Source organism: Nothoprocta perdicaria, unplaced genomic scaffold (genome assembly GCF_003342845.1).
Source record: "Nothoprocta perdicaria isolate Ctin4 unplaced genomic scaffold, notPer1 scaffold_336, whole genome shotgun sequence".
NCBI lineage: Eukaryota > Metazoa > Chordata > Aves > Tinamiformes > Tinamidae > Nothoprocta > Nothoprocta perdicaria.
This window is the reverse complement of record NW_020455573.1, coordinates 643031-659010: the sequence shown is the minus strand read 5'-3', so window position 1 is coordinate 659010 and position 15980 is coordinate 643031. Positions and strand designations below refer to the sequence as shown.

Here is a 15980-nt window from a genome sequence, read left to right as displayed (position 1 = left end):
GTATGAAGAGAGGCTGAGCGAGCTGGGCCTGTTTTCTCTGGAGAAGAGACGGCTCAGAGGGGATATGATTAATGTGTATAAGTTCAGGAAGGGAGAATGCAGGGAGGAAGGGAACAAGCTGTTCTCACTGGTGGCCAGCGATAGGACGAGGGGTAATGGCCATAAGCTGGAGCACAGGAGGTTCCTTCCCCAGGTGAAGAGGAACTTCTTCACTGTGAGGGTGCCAGAGCAGTGGAACAGGCTGCCCAGGGAGGTTGTGGAGTCTCCTTCTCTGGAGGTCTCCAAACCCACCTGGATGCCACCCTGTGCCACATGCTCTAGGTGTGCCTGCTTGAGCGGGAAGGTTGGACTAGATGATCCCTAGAGGTCCCTTCCAACCTTGAATATTCTGTGATTCTGTGATTCCTGCTTCCCAGCTTTGCTTTTTAGCAGGAAAGAGGAGCTCCAGGGGACTGAAAGGGACACAAGGTCTCCCTCTCCTGGCCTTAGACGTTTTTAAGACCTTAGAGGTTTCTGTGGTTCCCCACATCACCGTTTTATTCTCCTTTCCACTCCCCTCCCTCCCCACCCCTTGTGCTCTTAGCTCTGCCTCCCTGAATCAGTATGCAAAGATGCAGTATCCAAGCAGGGGGAAAATCCAAGAGCCGAATGCCTGCCCTTCAGTGGTGTTTTTTGGCACATCCTACTTAGAATCAGGCATTATAGGGTTAAAACTTTTAAACATTAAACATACAGAGACTTAGTGGTTAACCTTTGATTACTAGACAAGTATAAACATCCTCCAACACTTATCTGTGCCATCTTTTGTTGAAACTACTATCCCATCCAATCATAATTTATTATTCATTACGTTTCTCCAATCCACACACGTTAGCCACAATTCACTTTTTCCTTCAAAGCACTAAAATACTGACAGCACTTACTCAATTTGTTTCAAAACTTGTACCAGTTTTATCCTCACCTAGATTTCTTCTGCGCCTCCACTCCCAAGTTAGAGCACACCACTTGATCGGTGTTATTTCTGGCCTTGAACTGCTTCTTACCATGTTGAAGTGCTCTAGGAGAGCCCCTTGGAAGATACCCCATAAAGAGCTGTCTCAGCAGTTGCTCATATTCTTAATTTCATTTTCAGTCTTTTTCCAGGCCTTTAACTAAGACTGCTTAAGGTTATCTATCTAGTTTACATCTATGCCTTTGGACTTCCTTTTCCCTCACTTGCTTTCCATACTTTGCTAGATATTGCCTCATTTAAGAAATCTTTCTTAGATGTGGAGAACTTGGATTGCTGCAAAGCAAACGAAGGAAATAGATAATTGCAAGGCAAAGAGAATCTACTCCCTCATAAACTTCTCTCATCCACTTGGTCTCAGGACAACTCCCACCTGCAGCTCTGCTGCCCCCCAGCCAGCAGAGCCCATCCCAGCCTGTGTCCCCGTCCCAGAGCCACCACGGACACCAGGACCGTAACAAAGGCAGGTGTGTCAGCACCAGGCTCAGCAGTGGGATCCCCCCCCATCACTGCTGGTGCCTGGGCAGGATCCAGCACTCACACCCAGCACAACTGGATCTGCTTGCTCCATAGGCACTCACAGGTACTCCTCCATAGGCACGACTCTTCTGGTTTACTTCTCCCTGTGCATCTCCACCTGGCTCCACGCTCCTCCCTTCACTACAGCATGAACAGCCTGACTCCCTCCATCCCCTTCCAGACCCTTCTGCCCCATAGATGGGACTCTTGCCACACAACCTCACCAGTGTGGACAACAGAGGCAAGACTGCAGGATGAGGCACTCAGATCCATATTCTTCCAGTAGGATCTTTTAGCCCCTTGGTTGGTGGTTGGTTTCCTTAACTTTCCTTTTGCTGTTGCTTGTCATTATACAAGACCCTACACCTCACCTGTCAAGCGCAGCTAAGATTTGGTTTTGCAGTTCCATCCCTGCGCACTTGACCATCTTGAAGGTCTTTTCCAACCATAACAATTGGATGATTCTATGATGCAGCAACATCTCTATATTCCTCCCCAATAGCCCATCCCTGCTCCCACCCTCTGTGAACCTCCTTCTCTTACCCGAGCTCAGGTAGGAGGCCTCTTGGCCAAACCTCCTTTCTGCCTCCTTGAGTGCATCAAAACAGATGCTTCTTGTGATTGCAGGAATTTGTCCGGCTTGTTGAGGTACTTGCTCATGTTACATATTAGTCAAGGTTAAAAAAATACCAGTCTGGTTGAAAAACCTTTACTCACGTAACATATCACATCATGTCCCATCTTGCCCCTTTATATATAAAATACTGGTAAAATTCTTTTCTTCCAGAAGGAAGCTGGCTTCTGCAGTGTCCTCTTGTACGAGAACAGCTCATCCAATAGCTGGAGCACTTGCTGTTCCACACAAGTTGGAAGCAAAACAAGAGCTCTGCTGAAAGACACGTCGTCCTCAGTGAGGCAAGCGAGCTCTGTGGAGAGCCGCAGCAGCAACGCATGTGAAGTCCCCAGGGTCCCAGCTCTTCCTCTTTTCCCAGTGATCGGGATCCTGACCCTAGGCACGTCCTTCTGTGGCACCCCATAATGATGGGGGCTTGGAGGGTTTTACACTGACCGTCTGAGACAGCCCACAAGTCCTTTTGGGCTCAGCATCTAGTATAACTTTGCTTGAAATCACATGCTGTCAAGTGCAGTTATCTAAGTGGCTCCTTCAAGCCCTGCACCCCACCTTAAAACACAGCGAATAGCAAGGACACTTGGCTTACAGAGGAGAAAGAGCCTACGCAAGGACAAGGATGGTCTAAAAGGACAAAATAAATCAACAAAGAAGTGTCTACTAAAATGCTAAGTTAATCCCAAAAGAGAACTCCAGCCACGGTAATTTTTTGACACCTACTTCTAGCCAAGAAAGGAAAACAAATTAGCTGGAGTTCTACCTTAGATTGAGACAAAGCTTGATACATAAGTCACAACTGTGTTGTCAAATATCATCTTCTCGAGACTAAGCCATCAGGTTGTAAAATCCAAGTGGAATTGGATCAGCTTATCAGAAATAGGAAAAAGAAATTGCCAGGGATGCCTTGTAGGGAGCCCAACTGATCTCACAGATGATGATCATACAAGCGCATAATAGGCTAAAGGCCTAAGGTTTAGACCTTAAGGTAAATTTAGATTTAAGATTTAGATTAAAGACACAGCAAGACAGAAAAACTGTCCCTGCAAGATCTCCTCTTTTCCTTTAATTCCCTTCTCTCTCTGGCTAAACACAAAAATGTAAACTGAATTTTTAGCTGGTCTGCTGGGGTGTTTTGAGGAAGCCTAACCAACTGAGGAATATCCATTCAGAGCACAGAATGCTGCAAAAACACCAACCATTCACATGCACAAACAGGCAGTTGCAGCAGGCAGGAGCCACAAGAGCCTTCATGCCTTCCTCTCCTGAAAGGTCCAGGGCACTGAGGGCACCTTATTGAGGCACTGAGGGCACCTCAGCCTCCAGAGAGCCTTCCAACAACCGGTTCTCCTGGGTCCAAAACATCAAGTTGCCCAGTCTGTCAGAGTCTACCCAATTTCAGGCAGGCTCTTTTGGGCTTTTCATCTATGCAGCAGCACAGGGGTCAGCCAATACTTTACTCACACAGCTGTAAACAAACACCGCTCCTACCTGCTTTACCTGCCCATATTAACTGATGCTTCATTTTTTTATATTTAATACCATTCCTCCAAGTCTGCAGCAGGCTACATAACACTCAGAGCAAAGCCCATTGCATCAAAGAAAGATAAGATATGGAACTAACAATCTGTTACTAATTAAAAGACCTGCAACCGTTGCAGTCAGCAGGAATTCCCAGCAGAATGCCACGTCACCTGAACAGGACACAGCTGCACCTATTCCATATGGAAATGCTCCAGACTTGACACAGAACTGAAGGTGGGAAAGTATCTGAAGGCTGTTTGAAATGGATGATGCCCAAAATCTCCGGATCACCACTCTTAAGGGTCCCCACAATCTGCAGAGAAAAGGAGTAACATATTTAAACAAGTCATTTCTTAATTGTGAATATTTAAATACGAGCAGACAATTCCAGGAAACTCTCTTCCCCTGCCAACTCATTTTTAATGAAAGGTTCCTTGCCCTGGTCCTACTATTATTCTGAACGTAAAGAATAGCATGAAAGTCCATTTCAGATCTAAACAGAAATATCACAAGGCAGAATTTGAGCAAAGCAAGGACTTGCTCACTTCATCTAATCCACAAATACCAGCTGCAAAGCACAAAACCCCAACCAACCACCTCAGCAAATGCAAACAATCCGCACGATGGACAATGCACCGCAGGAACAACAATGTCGAAGTCTTTACGGTCTTTGCAGGTTGGATTTGATACAAGACGCAGTGGGGGTGACGAACCTCATCTGCACGTGGCTGGAGAAGGAGACGCAGCCCTTCCTAAGCGAAGGGTGAAACGGGAAGGGACTGCGGTTATAGGAGGCACCGTGAAACCGGCTAATAAGCAGAAGGAAACCCAGCATTCAGCTTCCACTGGGAAGCAGCAGGGCACAGAAAGGTACCAAAACCCACCTCAGATGAGAGGCTTTTCAGCCCAAACCAAGAAGAGTTGTGCTACATGGTTATACAAAAAAGCTAGCAGAGGTTGTTACTGTGCTTTCAAAGAGCCCTCCCTCCAAAAGCTTTCTCCTTCCCAGAAAAAGCCCATGTGGATGTGAATCCTTCACTTCTTGCCCCTTTTTGCACCCTAGCTCTACAAAAACGTGCCCACAGCACTGCGGAATGCTCACTGGTGGCTTCCTTTCTCTATGAAATACAGGGAGATCACATCTAGTTAGCCCAGGAAGGGCTCGCTACCTCTCCAACTGCCGCTGCTTCCTCTCCTCCCTATCCAAGGTCACTCATACTGTGCAATACAAGCTGGGCAAAATATTCACTTCTTCCTACTTAACCAGATGCTTAAACTTACAGTCAGGTAAGAACAGGAAAGGCTATGGATTTTCATAGGGTCGTATTCTCAGCTATAGAGGAATTTGTCCCCCTATGAGTTTTCCACATGAGATGTGAATTTGAGTGTGATTTGTAAACTCTGAAGCTCACAGGAAGGGCTCATCCAAAGTGGCGCTTAGAGGAAAGCAGGCAGGACGTTTTTGAGGACAGTCCATTTTGCTCCAAAAGACGATCTCCTCTGGCAACAGTTTAGCAGCTCATGTCAGATACTGCACCACAAGAAACATAATTACACAAGTCAAAATCATTCCCCCAATCATGAAGTATTTATCTTGAAAGGCTCGCTTCTCAATCAATCGCATCACTGTATTGGATAAGCCCAGCATGTTGGCAACATCCAGGATCTTCTTGTGCGTACCCTAAAAATAAATAAGAAGACAACAAAGAAACTGTTAAACTCAAGGTTCCACACTTCTCATTCCACCGTCTACGAAGGTTTTCCTATGGATGACCAGTGATGAATTCTGATCCCTTGGTAAACAACAGAGGTTGCCACCAGCCAGAGATTCCCATAATTTAGGGGGAGATGGCCACAGGACCCTAGAAATCAGCTGGGTGAGGAGACAAAGAATTCACCCATCTGGGCCGGAATGAGGTTAAGATATAAAACTTGCATCCAGGCAGTGTCATCATTTAGAGCAGTCCAGAGTAAACACACCTCCTGTGAAGGAACTAAGGGAGGGTTTTCTGGATCACTTTTAGACATAAATTTAAGAGCTTGAAGCACCCTGAACAACCTTTCTCACAAAAAATCCCTCCTGCTCAGTTCAAGCAGCAAGAAGTTGGAAGGGAGGTCCAGGAACTTGCAAGGACAGAGGTAGGGTGCAATGACAAGATATATTCACCATAATTAATGCAATTTCAAAAATCCTTCCTGACAATAAAAGCAATCAGACTGCAAGCAAATACACTGCGGGAAGGAATGTGTTGCGGTTGTTTCCTGCTGAAGTGGCTGGTATTAAAAATCTCTGGTATTGAGAATTGGACTCCACCAGTCAGCCACATCAGCAGAGAGAAACTCAGCTGTGGAACTAGATGTACCAGGAAACAGCCCAGGGGAACCTCACCGGTGCAGCCCTGCAGGAATGCTCCTACTTGCTCCTGCTTTAGGAGGAAGCTCAAAGGCAAGAAAAGGAGACTGTGGAAATGCAGGGACGTAGATACACTCTTAGCAGAGTGCAGGGCTGGTTATCATCCCATCTAGGCAGGGAGGGGACAACCTGTGGGCACACTGCTTCGCTCCAGAGTGACAAGGCTACAGGCAGGTGACTGAATTTATATCAAATAGTTTAGATACATGCACAAACAATTACTGATCACAACATGAACAGCATACAGATTTGCAACTCGCCAGAATATCAGTTTTTTGTGAACACATCAATACAGCTATTTACACTTTGCTGAAATCAGCTTAGTTTTTCAGCTGATAAATTGAGTTTTTCATCTTTATTTCACACACCTCGCATTAAACCCCTGGCTACTTCATTTTTTAAGTAATTTTCACACTACCTCATACCAAAACTCCTACGTTGTGCTTGAAGAGAAACCCATAGATTCTTGCTTCTACTGTTAGAGTTACAACAGAAAAAACGAAGAGTCTTCAATTCTTGCAGTTAGTGGGATAACACTAGAAGAGGTGACCTATGCAAGACGGGAGAAATCTGGGAATACTTGCTTTCCTATTTGTCCATATTTACACCCAAAATCCAAGTTAGGTAGTTTATCCCACTTCCAAATTAATTCTTTCAACTGTGGAATACGGTAGCTGCTGCAAGTTACTGCAGTTTAACTAGAAGAACCGAGGACTACTAACTACAACAGACAAGCATACTGCTTCAAAATCTCTTTGAAGCAGTAGGTCCTACAAGTGTTCCTTTATCATATTTGGCAACTATGATTAAGTTCTCCCGACCTGTCCTCCTTAAGAACCCTCAAAACCCAAGGGAATCTGTCAGTCATCAAAGACTAACTTGAATCAGTAACTTATATCTTGTAGAATCCTCAACCTCGTGTTCTCATATGAAGCAGGGGTGCAGTGGAGCGCCTGGATGACTGGGTGCCCCAAACTAATGTGGGTCAGGCACTAAGGACATCCAGTTGTAACACAGAGGATAAATGTTCTTCTCCCACCCTTCTCAAGGACATACTTCAGGGAAGCTGCTTTTTCCCAATGAGCATTCGCAACCCTGAGTCTTCTCCTGGCACCACCCATGAATTATGTCCCACCTGTCCTCCTACCTCTGCTTCAAGAGATGGTAGCAGAGCCTCTCCTTCTACCCACAGGCCCTATGGCTAGTGTACTCTGCCATGACATACTCTTAAATGATCATTTAGCTATGAAACTCCAGTTTCATAGCTGGTTTTCTCCCCAGTACAAGAGGGATGTGGAGCTGCTGGAGAGAGTCCAGTGCAGGGCTACCAGGATGATCAGAGGCCTGGATGAACATCTGCCATATGAGCAAAGGCTGAGAGAGCTGGGTCTGTTCAGCCTGGAGAAGAGGAGGCTGAGGGGGGACCTGATCAGCGGGTATAAATACCTCAAGGGAGGCAGTGAGGAGGAGGGGGCGGCCTCTTTTCAGTGGTGGACAGTGATAGGACTAGAGGAAATGGCTTCAAACTGAAGCATCGGAAGTTCCACAGGAACTTAAGGAAGCATTTCTTCACTGTGCGGGTGACAAAGCACTGGAACAGGCTGCCCAGAGAGGTTGTGGAGTCTCCTTCTTTGGAGATCTTTAAAACCCGCTTGGATGCAGCCCTGTGCCACGTGCTCTAGGTGACCCTGTGTGAGCAGGGGGGTTGGACTCGATGACCTCTGAGGTCCCTTCCAACCTTCGACATTCTATGATTCTATGATTCTATGAAACTAAGTCAATACATTTCTATTAAAAGTACTTCTCCTCACCTTGTATCTGAAACAAACCAAACCAAATCCTTAGGTGATTCCATGCAGCTTTAACCAAGAGGTTAAAATCATCTCAGAGGAAAGACTTGGGCTTTAACTCTGCTCTAAGGCATTACTGCAGTTCTTAGGGGCACAGAGACTGATCACCAATACAGGAAATTTCCCGCTGGTGAATTGGACATTAGAATTAGAATAAGTATGAAACAACTCCTCCCTGCGAAGATGCCCAGCTCCAGTCACTCCTAGGAAATAGGTACCTTAGGAGCTAAACCTTGCTCCAGGAAAAATCTTATACACTTCTAAGATCTGTCGAGTGTCTGTGATTCAGTTAAATGAATGTGGAATGGCTAGGCTCCCTTTATAGTCAACAGGTAGTTTAAGGTGTGATTTATCTGACTGTTCGCAATTAAATACCTATATCCTCTTGCAGGTACACCCTAACATAAAGCTGTGTCACAGAAGTAAATTTTTTGCCATTGTAAGATATGAAATTCCTCACACTTTTCATGGCTCCAAGCTTGCCCCACGTGTACCTTTCTTTCTAAAAAACTCTTCCTGTATCTTTGAGATACTTTCTCACAATTTAACAGCACACTGTACAGTCTTTAAATAGGTTTCATGTTTAGTTAAAATGGGGTCTGGGCATTTCTCAGCATTCTCAGTTTGAAGCAGCGCATTGAAACAAATTATATATTGATTTATTTTACTTAGTCTGGTCATTATAACCGTAGATATGTGGGGTCTCTTTGGTAAAAAATGATGCCCCACCTTTAGTGTCACTCTCTGGTCCCTCAGGCCCTGCAGGATGTTGGTCCCACTGCCAATAAGATCATCCATGCCACGATGGGCACTCTGCAGGGATTCATTAAACTGTAAAGTTTCGTCGATCGGTATGGTGGTGTCAGAGTCCTGTGGGGGAAATGCAGCGTGTTGGTTACCTTGCCTGGCACTCATCCTGCCCATCCACAGCTACATTCAGAAAGAGAACATGCAGAAATAAACGTAGCAGAAACCTGACAGGACTCGAGTGACTGCAACTTAAAACATTTTTAGTAGGAATATTAGAGACATCATTAACTTCTGAGTGAAAGAAAGAAGTGGCTTAAAAAGAAGCCTGCAGGAGGCAAGCCTAAAGGTAGAGGTTTTTAAAAAGTTATCAGCTGTTTGATTTCTATTAGATCTCAAAGGATAAAAGCCAGATTAAAAGTTGAGAAATAATCTCATTTTATGGCACATAGTAGGAAAGGGAATCCCAAAAGAGAATCATTTGCCAAAACTAACAGAAAAGGTTTAATAAAGACAGTCATTGCAAGTGAAAGATTTGTGAAAGATTTGATAATATATGTTTTTAAGTAAGTGGAAGAAGACCTACAAAACAGTATCTGGAGCTTTGATTGTAGAAACTTGTATTTGCAATGGTATACATTTCTGATAATTCAGATGTCTGTCTACTGTCACCAAATTCTCTGCAGATCTGATTCGCTCACCACTTTATAAATGAATTTTTTAAAAATGCACTCGTTCAACTAGAAACTATAAATCTTGAAATAGAAATAACTGGATAAAACTCTACAACCCGGCTTACACAGAAAGTCAGAGGATGGCATCAGTTTTGCCTCTGAAAGGCTTTCACTTTATAATCTTCTCCAGACACCATTCCATCCAAACAGTCAGGATGAGAGTCAGTGGATCATGGCAAACTCCTATACCATTTTATGAACAGGAACCATGAAGAGAATTAGTAAGAGGTAAGCCTAGAAACACCAGCTTACTTGTTTCCATAAACTCAGAACCGCAAGGGGGACTAAAAAGCAGAATTTGTGCTTAGGACACAAGTAGATTAATATCCTAGCTTTGTCAGCTGGAGTTTACACTTGTTAAAAAACTTGCCCAAAGTAGCCTGGGATGATTATTGCAGAAAACGCTAATATTGCAGAAAACGCTAAGAACACTTTGAATATGTTTAAACACTTCCAAAATAGTGCTAGGCGTTTGTCCAACTGCCCAGGCTTCGCAGGCGTTCTGCTTGCTGACGGTGAAGGAATGAAGAATAAAGGGACAGGGCGGGTTGCAGTTCTGAGGTCAAAGTCACTGAATGAAGAAGGTCCCTGACAGTGTCAGGAAGTCCTGGATCAAGTGTTAATGAAGCACAGAGGTTGGAAGAAGTGTCTACACTTCTTAAATGAGTCTGCAGATTGGAATCACTTTGATTTTGCAACAGAAAGCTTATTTCAAATATTCACTGCACTTTACAACAGAAGGAATTTCATCCCTCTACAAAGAGTATGTGGATCTTTTGATACACCATAAGCTAGCAGGAAAAATGTCACAGTAAGTTTTTGTGCTTTTCAACGAGACCCTAGATGGACTGCGTGTTTTTTGTTTCCTGTTAGTGGTTTACTCAAGAATGGTACAAAGGAAGTTTTAAAGACCACACTTATCTTTGAAATAAGCAAAAAGTTCAGAACTCTTTAGAGCCTTCAAGAGCTGCTGCTGATATTTATTCAGGCCACTTACATACTCAGCTAAAATTGCTATCTAAAAGAGTATGGTAGCACATATCGTAGGCCAATGACTGAAAAGTTGTATCATTATTTTGGTATTAAGAGGCCTTTCTACTTTTGGAGTCCCGCTTCTGTAACAATGAATTAAAATAAATAAAAACTTGCACAGTTTCTTTCATTTTGAGATAGTTTTCAACATCTATCAGAAAATCTAAAGGAGAAAAACTGTATTTATAATTGGACAAATATAAGCTCCCTGGCATCCACTGACATCAAGACATGATGTCATGATGCACATGATGATGATGAAAATACTTTACAAACCTTTTTAGAGATTCCAGGATTTGATATAGACATTTGATGCAAATTCCAGGAAAATGTATACTTTGGTACCTACCTTATTCACCCTTCTGGAACTTCTCTAAGAAATCAGATACAGCTGCTTCGGATAAAACAAGAGCAGCAACTTTTGGAACAACTGCCTGTCTTCCTCTACTGCCTACTAATAACCCACCTTTTCCTCAGGAAATGGTTATGTTTTTTCAAAATATATCATTCTTTTCTACACTTTTTCCATTTACATCATCACACAGTAGGATTCTAATGAAATCAAGCTTAAACTTTGCCTGAAATTTCTCTAGAAGACTGTGTTCTCTAGAACAGGTAGAGGAGGAGGATAAAGAACAAAAGAATATTTACATTAGTAGTGAAGGTCCGTGCGAGCAGCTCCTCTCGCTGCCGCTCTTGCTGCTCACGGATGTAACGACGATGCTGGAAGTTCCTCAGGGCTGTCTGCAGATGCTGAACATCGTATTTCAGCTGGTCAACTCGGCTAGACAGAATCAACAACAGCAAGATATTCCCGGAGATAAAGAAACCAAACTTTTCTCATGTTTTGTGTGCAAGCAATGGAAAGTTATAAATTAAAAGCCATGGATATTAAGAACGATGGGGTTTATTTATATAAAGATAAATAAAAAGATAAAGGACATTCAGTGTTAGGTGTTATAAGCCTATAATCCAGCGTTATAAGCCTATAATTTAGGCTTAGATCTTCCATTTTAACAGGACAGGTGACTATTTAACCACAATATAAGGACATACTGCAAAGGAGAATTCTTGAATTGTCTTACACATGGCTCTTCTGTGACTAGTCTCTGCAGAAGGATTGTAAATATATTCCTCATTTAACATAGACTTGGAAAGACAGAAGGATTTGAATAGTTTATATTTCATGATCTATATTCACACAAAAGATTAACCTTTCAAATTAATTAATTCCTAAGTTTCAGTTTTTAGAGAAGTCCAAAAGCCAGTGGGCAATACTGGAGATATCTCCACTGCACTAACATGAATTATATCCAGAACTCCTTTGCTTCTGACTAAATGCTCATTGACCATACAGAAGCCTATATAACTAGCACAGGTACTGATCTCCTCAGGACAGCCGACGTGGTATCCACCTCTGGCATCTACCAAGGCATTCTAGAACTAAATACTAATACTACAAGAACAGAATAATTCAGATTAGAAGGGGCAGTGCCTAGTCTCCTGTTTCCTGCTCACAGTACTGCTAAGGAAAGCTACTTATTTTATTCACCAACAGTGTGGCAGAGAAAATGACACCACTGAAGTAACTTTACTCCGTACCTCCATAAATGTCATTAAAAGTTAATGTGTAAAGAGTGAGACTTGTTTTAAGCATCGTGAGCCTGGTTTCACACATCTCAGAACACAGCCATGAGTTTAGCCCCATCATCAATCTGTGTTAAATGCAGCAAAGTTATTTTGCCTCTGTACCTTGATCCTATTTTTAGAAAGCACAGGGGTAAGTTATGTAAAAGTAAAGGCTTCATTAAATGTAAAGGTAATGGTAACGTAAAATGGTAATGTAAATGTAAAGGTAAAGGCTTCATTAATATGGAAAAGCAAAGACTTCTATATGTTTTACTGAAAACAATTACGAAGACTATAACATTATCTTAGCAGTGAAGTGAACTTACAGTTTAGCATTCTGTCGCTTATTGGGAGGCTCTTTGCTGGACAGGATTTCCAGACGTTCCAAGTTGCTAAATATATTGTCTATTCTTGCCTGTATCTCATTTTCTACTACTGCAAGGAAAGAAAAATGTGCTTTAGTTTGAATTAAAGAACTGCAATTTAGGGAACGCAACAGGTCCAAAACTTTTCAAAACAGTTTTTAAAGCCTTACAGACACAAATCCTTAGTAGGTGAAAAGAGCAGAACTGAGAATTATGAAGAACATAAAAAAATCTACTTCTCTAAGTGAAAAATTAGGATTTGACTATAGGATTTGAAGTCCTCAGATTCTCCTCTGCAGTCCCCTGATGCTTTGACAGGACTTGCCCATACAAGCTAATATCCAATTCTCACAGCAATAGCAATTTAAATCTCTAAATATCCTAATACAGAGTTGTTATATACCTCATCTCTTCCTAAAGCAAGAGAGATTAACAGACAATGGGAAGAATTAAGAGTTGACAGAAACAGGTGGACTGGATAAAACCCTCAAAAAGCAGGGCCAAATTATGGCCGAGGAGCTGCTGTGAGTGGAAAACAAGGCTAAACTATTGCCTCTCTAATCATCTAATTCATAATTGCTTCTGCTATCTATGTAACAGCAGCAGAGGAACAAGATGTAAAATGCTAAGCCTTATATGTATTTTAATGGGGTGGGAAGCAGATAAAATTCGTGCAGAGCCTTGCTATGCAATTACAGTCTTGCTGTGCAATCATCAAAGCGACTGAAAGGACACGAAAAAATGGGTACAAACCATAACCATCTTCTTCCTTTAACAATTACATTTCCTAATCATGTCACCACCCAACATTCTGCAACTTAAAGAACTGCATGGAAGGATAAAAGACTGGATCACTTTTAGTCATCTGACATCCTCGGGGTGTTCAAAGACAGCAGGCTCTGCTTTTGAAGGTGGGCATCCTCTGGGGCAGGTCCACAGACTTCTTAATACAGGACACAGAAGCACCAGCATATCTGTGCAGCCCTGAGGACAATCCTAAAGTGATGCACATCTGTGTGTGCCAGTCAGACCTCCTATAAATAATTACCAAATCCTACACTCTTTGGTCTCCAGAGAGGTATACGGAAAAGCATCATTAACAAACAGCTAATTACTACTCCTCAGTATTTCAGGACTTTAAAGAAGTCCTTCAGTCCGCCTTTGGCAAAGTTGAAGTTCTTATTTTGCCCTTGACTCTCACACAATCAGGCAACAACCATCTCCCAAACACAAACACATATCAACCAAGTTATCCCAATTCACCTCTCCATCATTCAGTCCAACTAAAAGAAAAGCAAACAGGAGGGGAGACAGATAAATTACAAGAGTTTTTGCTTGTCTAAATAATAATATCAATACAAGATGTTGAAAGAACTGCAGAATAACAGGACAGATATAGAGTGAAATTTCTCAGTCTGTTTCTGAGCTTCTAACAGTCTGGTGACCTCCTGGATTATCACACTTATCTGTGTGTTGACTGTACTTTGTTCTCTCCTCCACTCAGTCCTACAAAACTACTATCTTATTCAAGTCAAACCGTTTTAATGCATTCAAATGAAACAATTTGAATGATTCTCAAACCTGTGATGTCTCTCACCAGCTAATCATATGGAATGAGAAGCCAAACTCATCACACTAATGAGAGTAAATGGAATTATAAACCATAGAAGGTTAAAGATGTGTATAAAATCAAGTGAGTAGCGTGAAACTTTTCTCTTTAATTAGCTACTTACAGTGCACTGATTGTTTGTCTGATGTCTCCAGACGCCCCATGTGAGATTGGACCTCATGGACCTGTCTATCAAATAAAGAGGAAAGAAACAGAAGTCACTGAACATCTGTTAAATCAAAACAAATCATTTTCAGTATCTCCTCAATTTTTACCTTCTCTTACAGAAAGTACTTTCCAGAACAGACTAAGAATCAGCTTCATGGTATTCAGTACAAACATACTGTCCATCATTAAAACAATAAGAAGCATGTTATACCATAAGAACCATAAAAACCAAAAGCTGTGCTTTCATTTAATATGTACTGTTCAAACAACTCGGAGTTTAAAAAGACAAGAGTGTAAAAATCAAAATAAAGGTAAGATTTCCATTCAAATTCTACCTCTCTTTTCAGAGCCATAACCTCAAGCAAGACACAATTTGATACATCAAACATCTGGCATGCCACAAGCCTTCCGAAATCCGTTTACTCCAAGACATTCTTGGCAGGGACTCGCAAGCGCTGAGTATAGCACACGAAAGATATGCCTGGAACACAGGTTTGTACAAGAGGAACCTTAACAAATTTGCGCTGGAACACTGCCTACAAGCACCACTAAACCGCAGAGGGGGCAAATGATACCACATCTTGGATATTAGACACAGCTTCTGCCCTTCCCTCTCAAAAAGAACACAGAAAAATTGGAAAAGGTTCAGAAAAGGACTGTAAAAATAATTTTTAGTCCACAGAGGAAATTATGGCATGGAAGAAGATGAATAAGGGATGAGTGTTTACCTGCTCTTCCTGTATAAGAACTACAGATGCACCAAATGAAATCAAGAGATGAAAATCTTAAAAGCAAAGAGAAGGCGGGAGATTTCTACAAAATATCTGTGTTACTTTTTCCTGGGCATCCAGTTAGGAACCAGGTTGCACAGACCTGCGGCCATACCTGAGGTGAAGCCTGACAGCAGCTGTGTTTCAGACTTTCAGAGACAAGCTCAAAAAGTTACAAAAGTCTCGCGGCATTTCTCCTAAAAAGATGGAGATCTTAGTCACGATCATATCAGTGGCTGCTCTCCTGCTGCGTGCACTGGCTACAGCTTTGGCAAAAAAGCTGAGGAGGTCAGGCCAGAAAAAAACACCTTATCTTACAAAGAAAGCACTAAAGCATTTATTCCCCTCAATTACAAGGGTTGGTTTTTTTTTTATTTTTTTTTTATTTTTTTTTTTATTTTTTTTTTATTAACTATCAGGAACACCTCCTAAATCATATAACTACTTGTAATAACTCCCAGCTCAAGCTGGTAAGTCTTTCCTGACAGGGTTTAATTGCAGTTCACTGGCGGTCACCAAAATCCATGGCCATAAAAACACACAACAAAAGCTGACGTGTCTTAATGCAGACACATGGGGCAAAAAAAGGGCACTTCTCTTCAGGGCAAACTACAGAATCTGCGGCTTTAAAGCACGGCAGAGAGCAGAGAGTTCTGCTCTCGCCGTGACGCGGCCAAGGGCCGAGCTGGGGCTCCGGCCGGTCGCAGGGCCGGCGTGGAGGACTCCGCTCCCGCTGCGACCGCAGCGAGGCCAGGCCCTGCAGCCGGAGCTGCCGCCGGAGCTCGGTGCTACCGGGCTCGGTGCTCCATCGCGCTCGTTACAGCCCCGCTCCGCCCCGCTCCCGCACGCAGCCGCCTCGGCCGCTCCCGCGCAGGGGGCCGCGGCTACCGGCTACCGGCTCCCGCCGCTCCCGCCGCTCCCGCCACGCACTTGTTGGTCTGCTGGTAAAGCCCCTCCATGGCGCCGGCGCGGCCCGGCCGCCC

The 15980-nt window shown here is 43.0% G+C and overlaps 1 protein-coding gene across 3 annotated transcripts; it reads right to left on the bottom strand.

Annotated features, from left to right (window-relative positions):
* Positions 1-2518: 2518 nt before the first annotated feature.
* GOSR2 (golgi SNAP receptor complex member 2) lies at positions 2519-15962 on the bottom strand. Of its 3 annotated transcripts, none has more exons than XM_026043685.1 (6): positions 15928-15962; positions 14184-14248; positions 12412-12520; positions 11108-11240; positions 8673-8813; positions 2519-5361 (listed from the first exon to the last, which is right to left on the bottom strand). In XM_026043685.1, the coding sequence occupies exons 1-6, from the start codon at positions 15954-15956 to the stop codon at positions 5200-5202; spliced, it is 639 nt and encodes a 212-aa protein (XP_025899470.1). In that variant the 5' UTR covers positions 15957-15962; the 3' UTR covers positions 2519-5199. The 3 variants fall into 3 exon arrangements, with proteins under 3 accessions (XP_025899470.1, XP_025899472.1, XP_025899473.1); XM_026043687.1 differs by lacking the exon at positions 15928-15962 and adding an exon at positions 15113-15295; XM_026043688.1 differs by lacking the exon at positions 8673-8813.
* Positions 15963-15980: the final 18 nt, after the last annotated feature.

Excerpts from the sequence above, each read along its gene's own strand:
- GOSR2 (XM_026043685.1), bottom strand. The coding sequence starts at position 15,956 with ATGGAGGGGCTTTACCAGCAGACCAACAA. Across the intron at positions 12,521-14,183 it reads AGACAAACAATCAGTGCACT|TAGTAGAAAATGAGATACAG; the intron begins GTAAGTAGCTAA and ends CTTTCCTTGCAG. Across the intron at positions 11,241-12,411 it reads AAGCGACAGAATGCTAAACT|CCGAGTTGACCAGCTGAAAT; the intron begins GTAAGTTCACTT and ends GATTCTGTCTAG.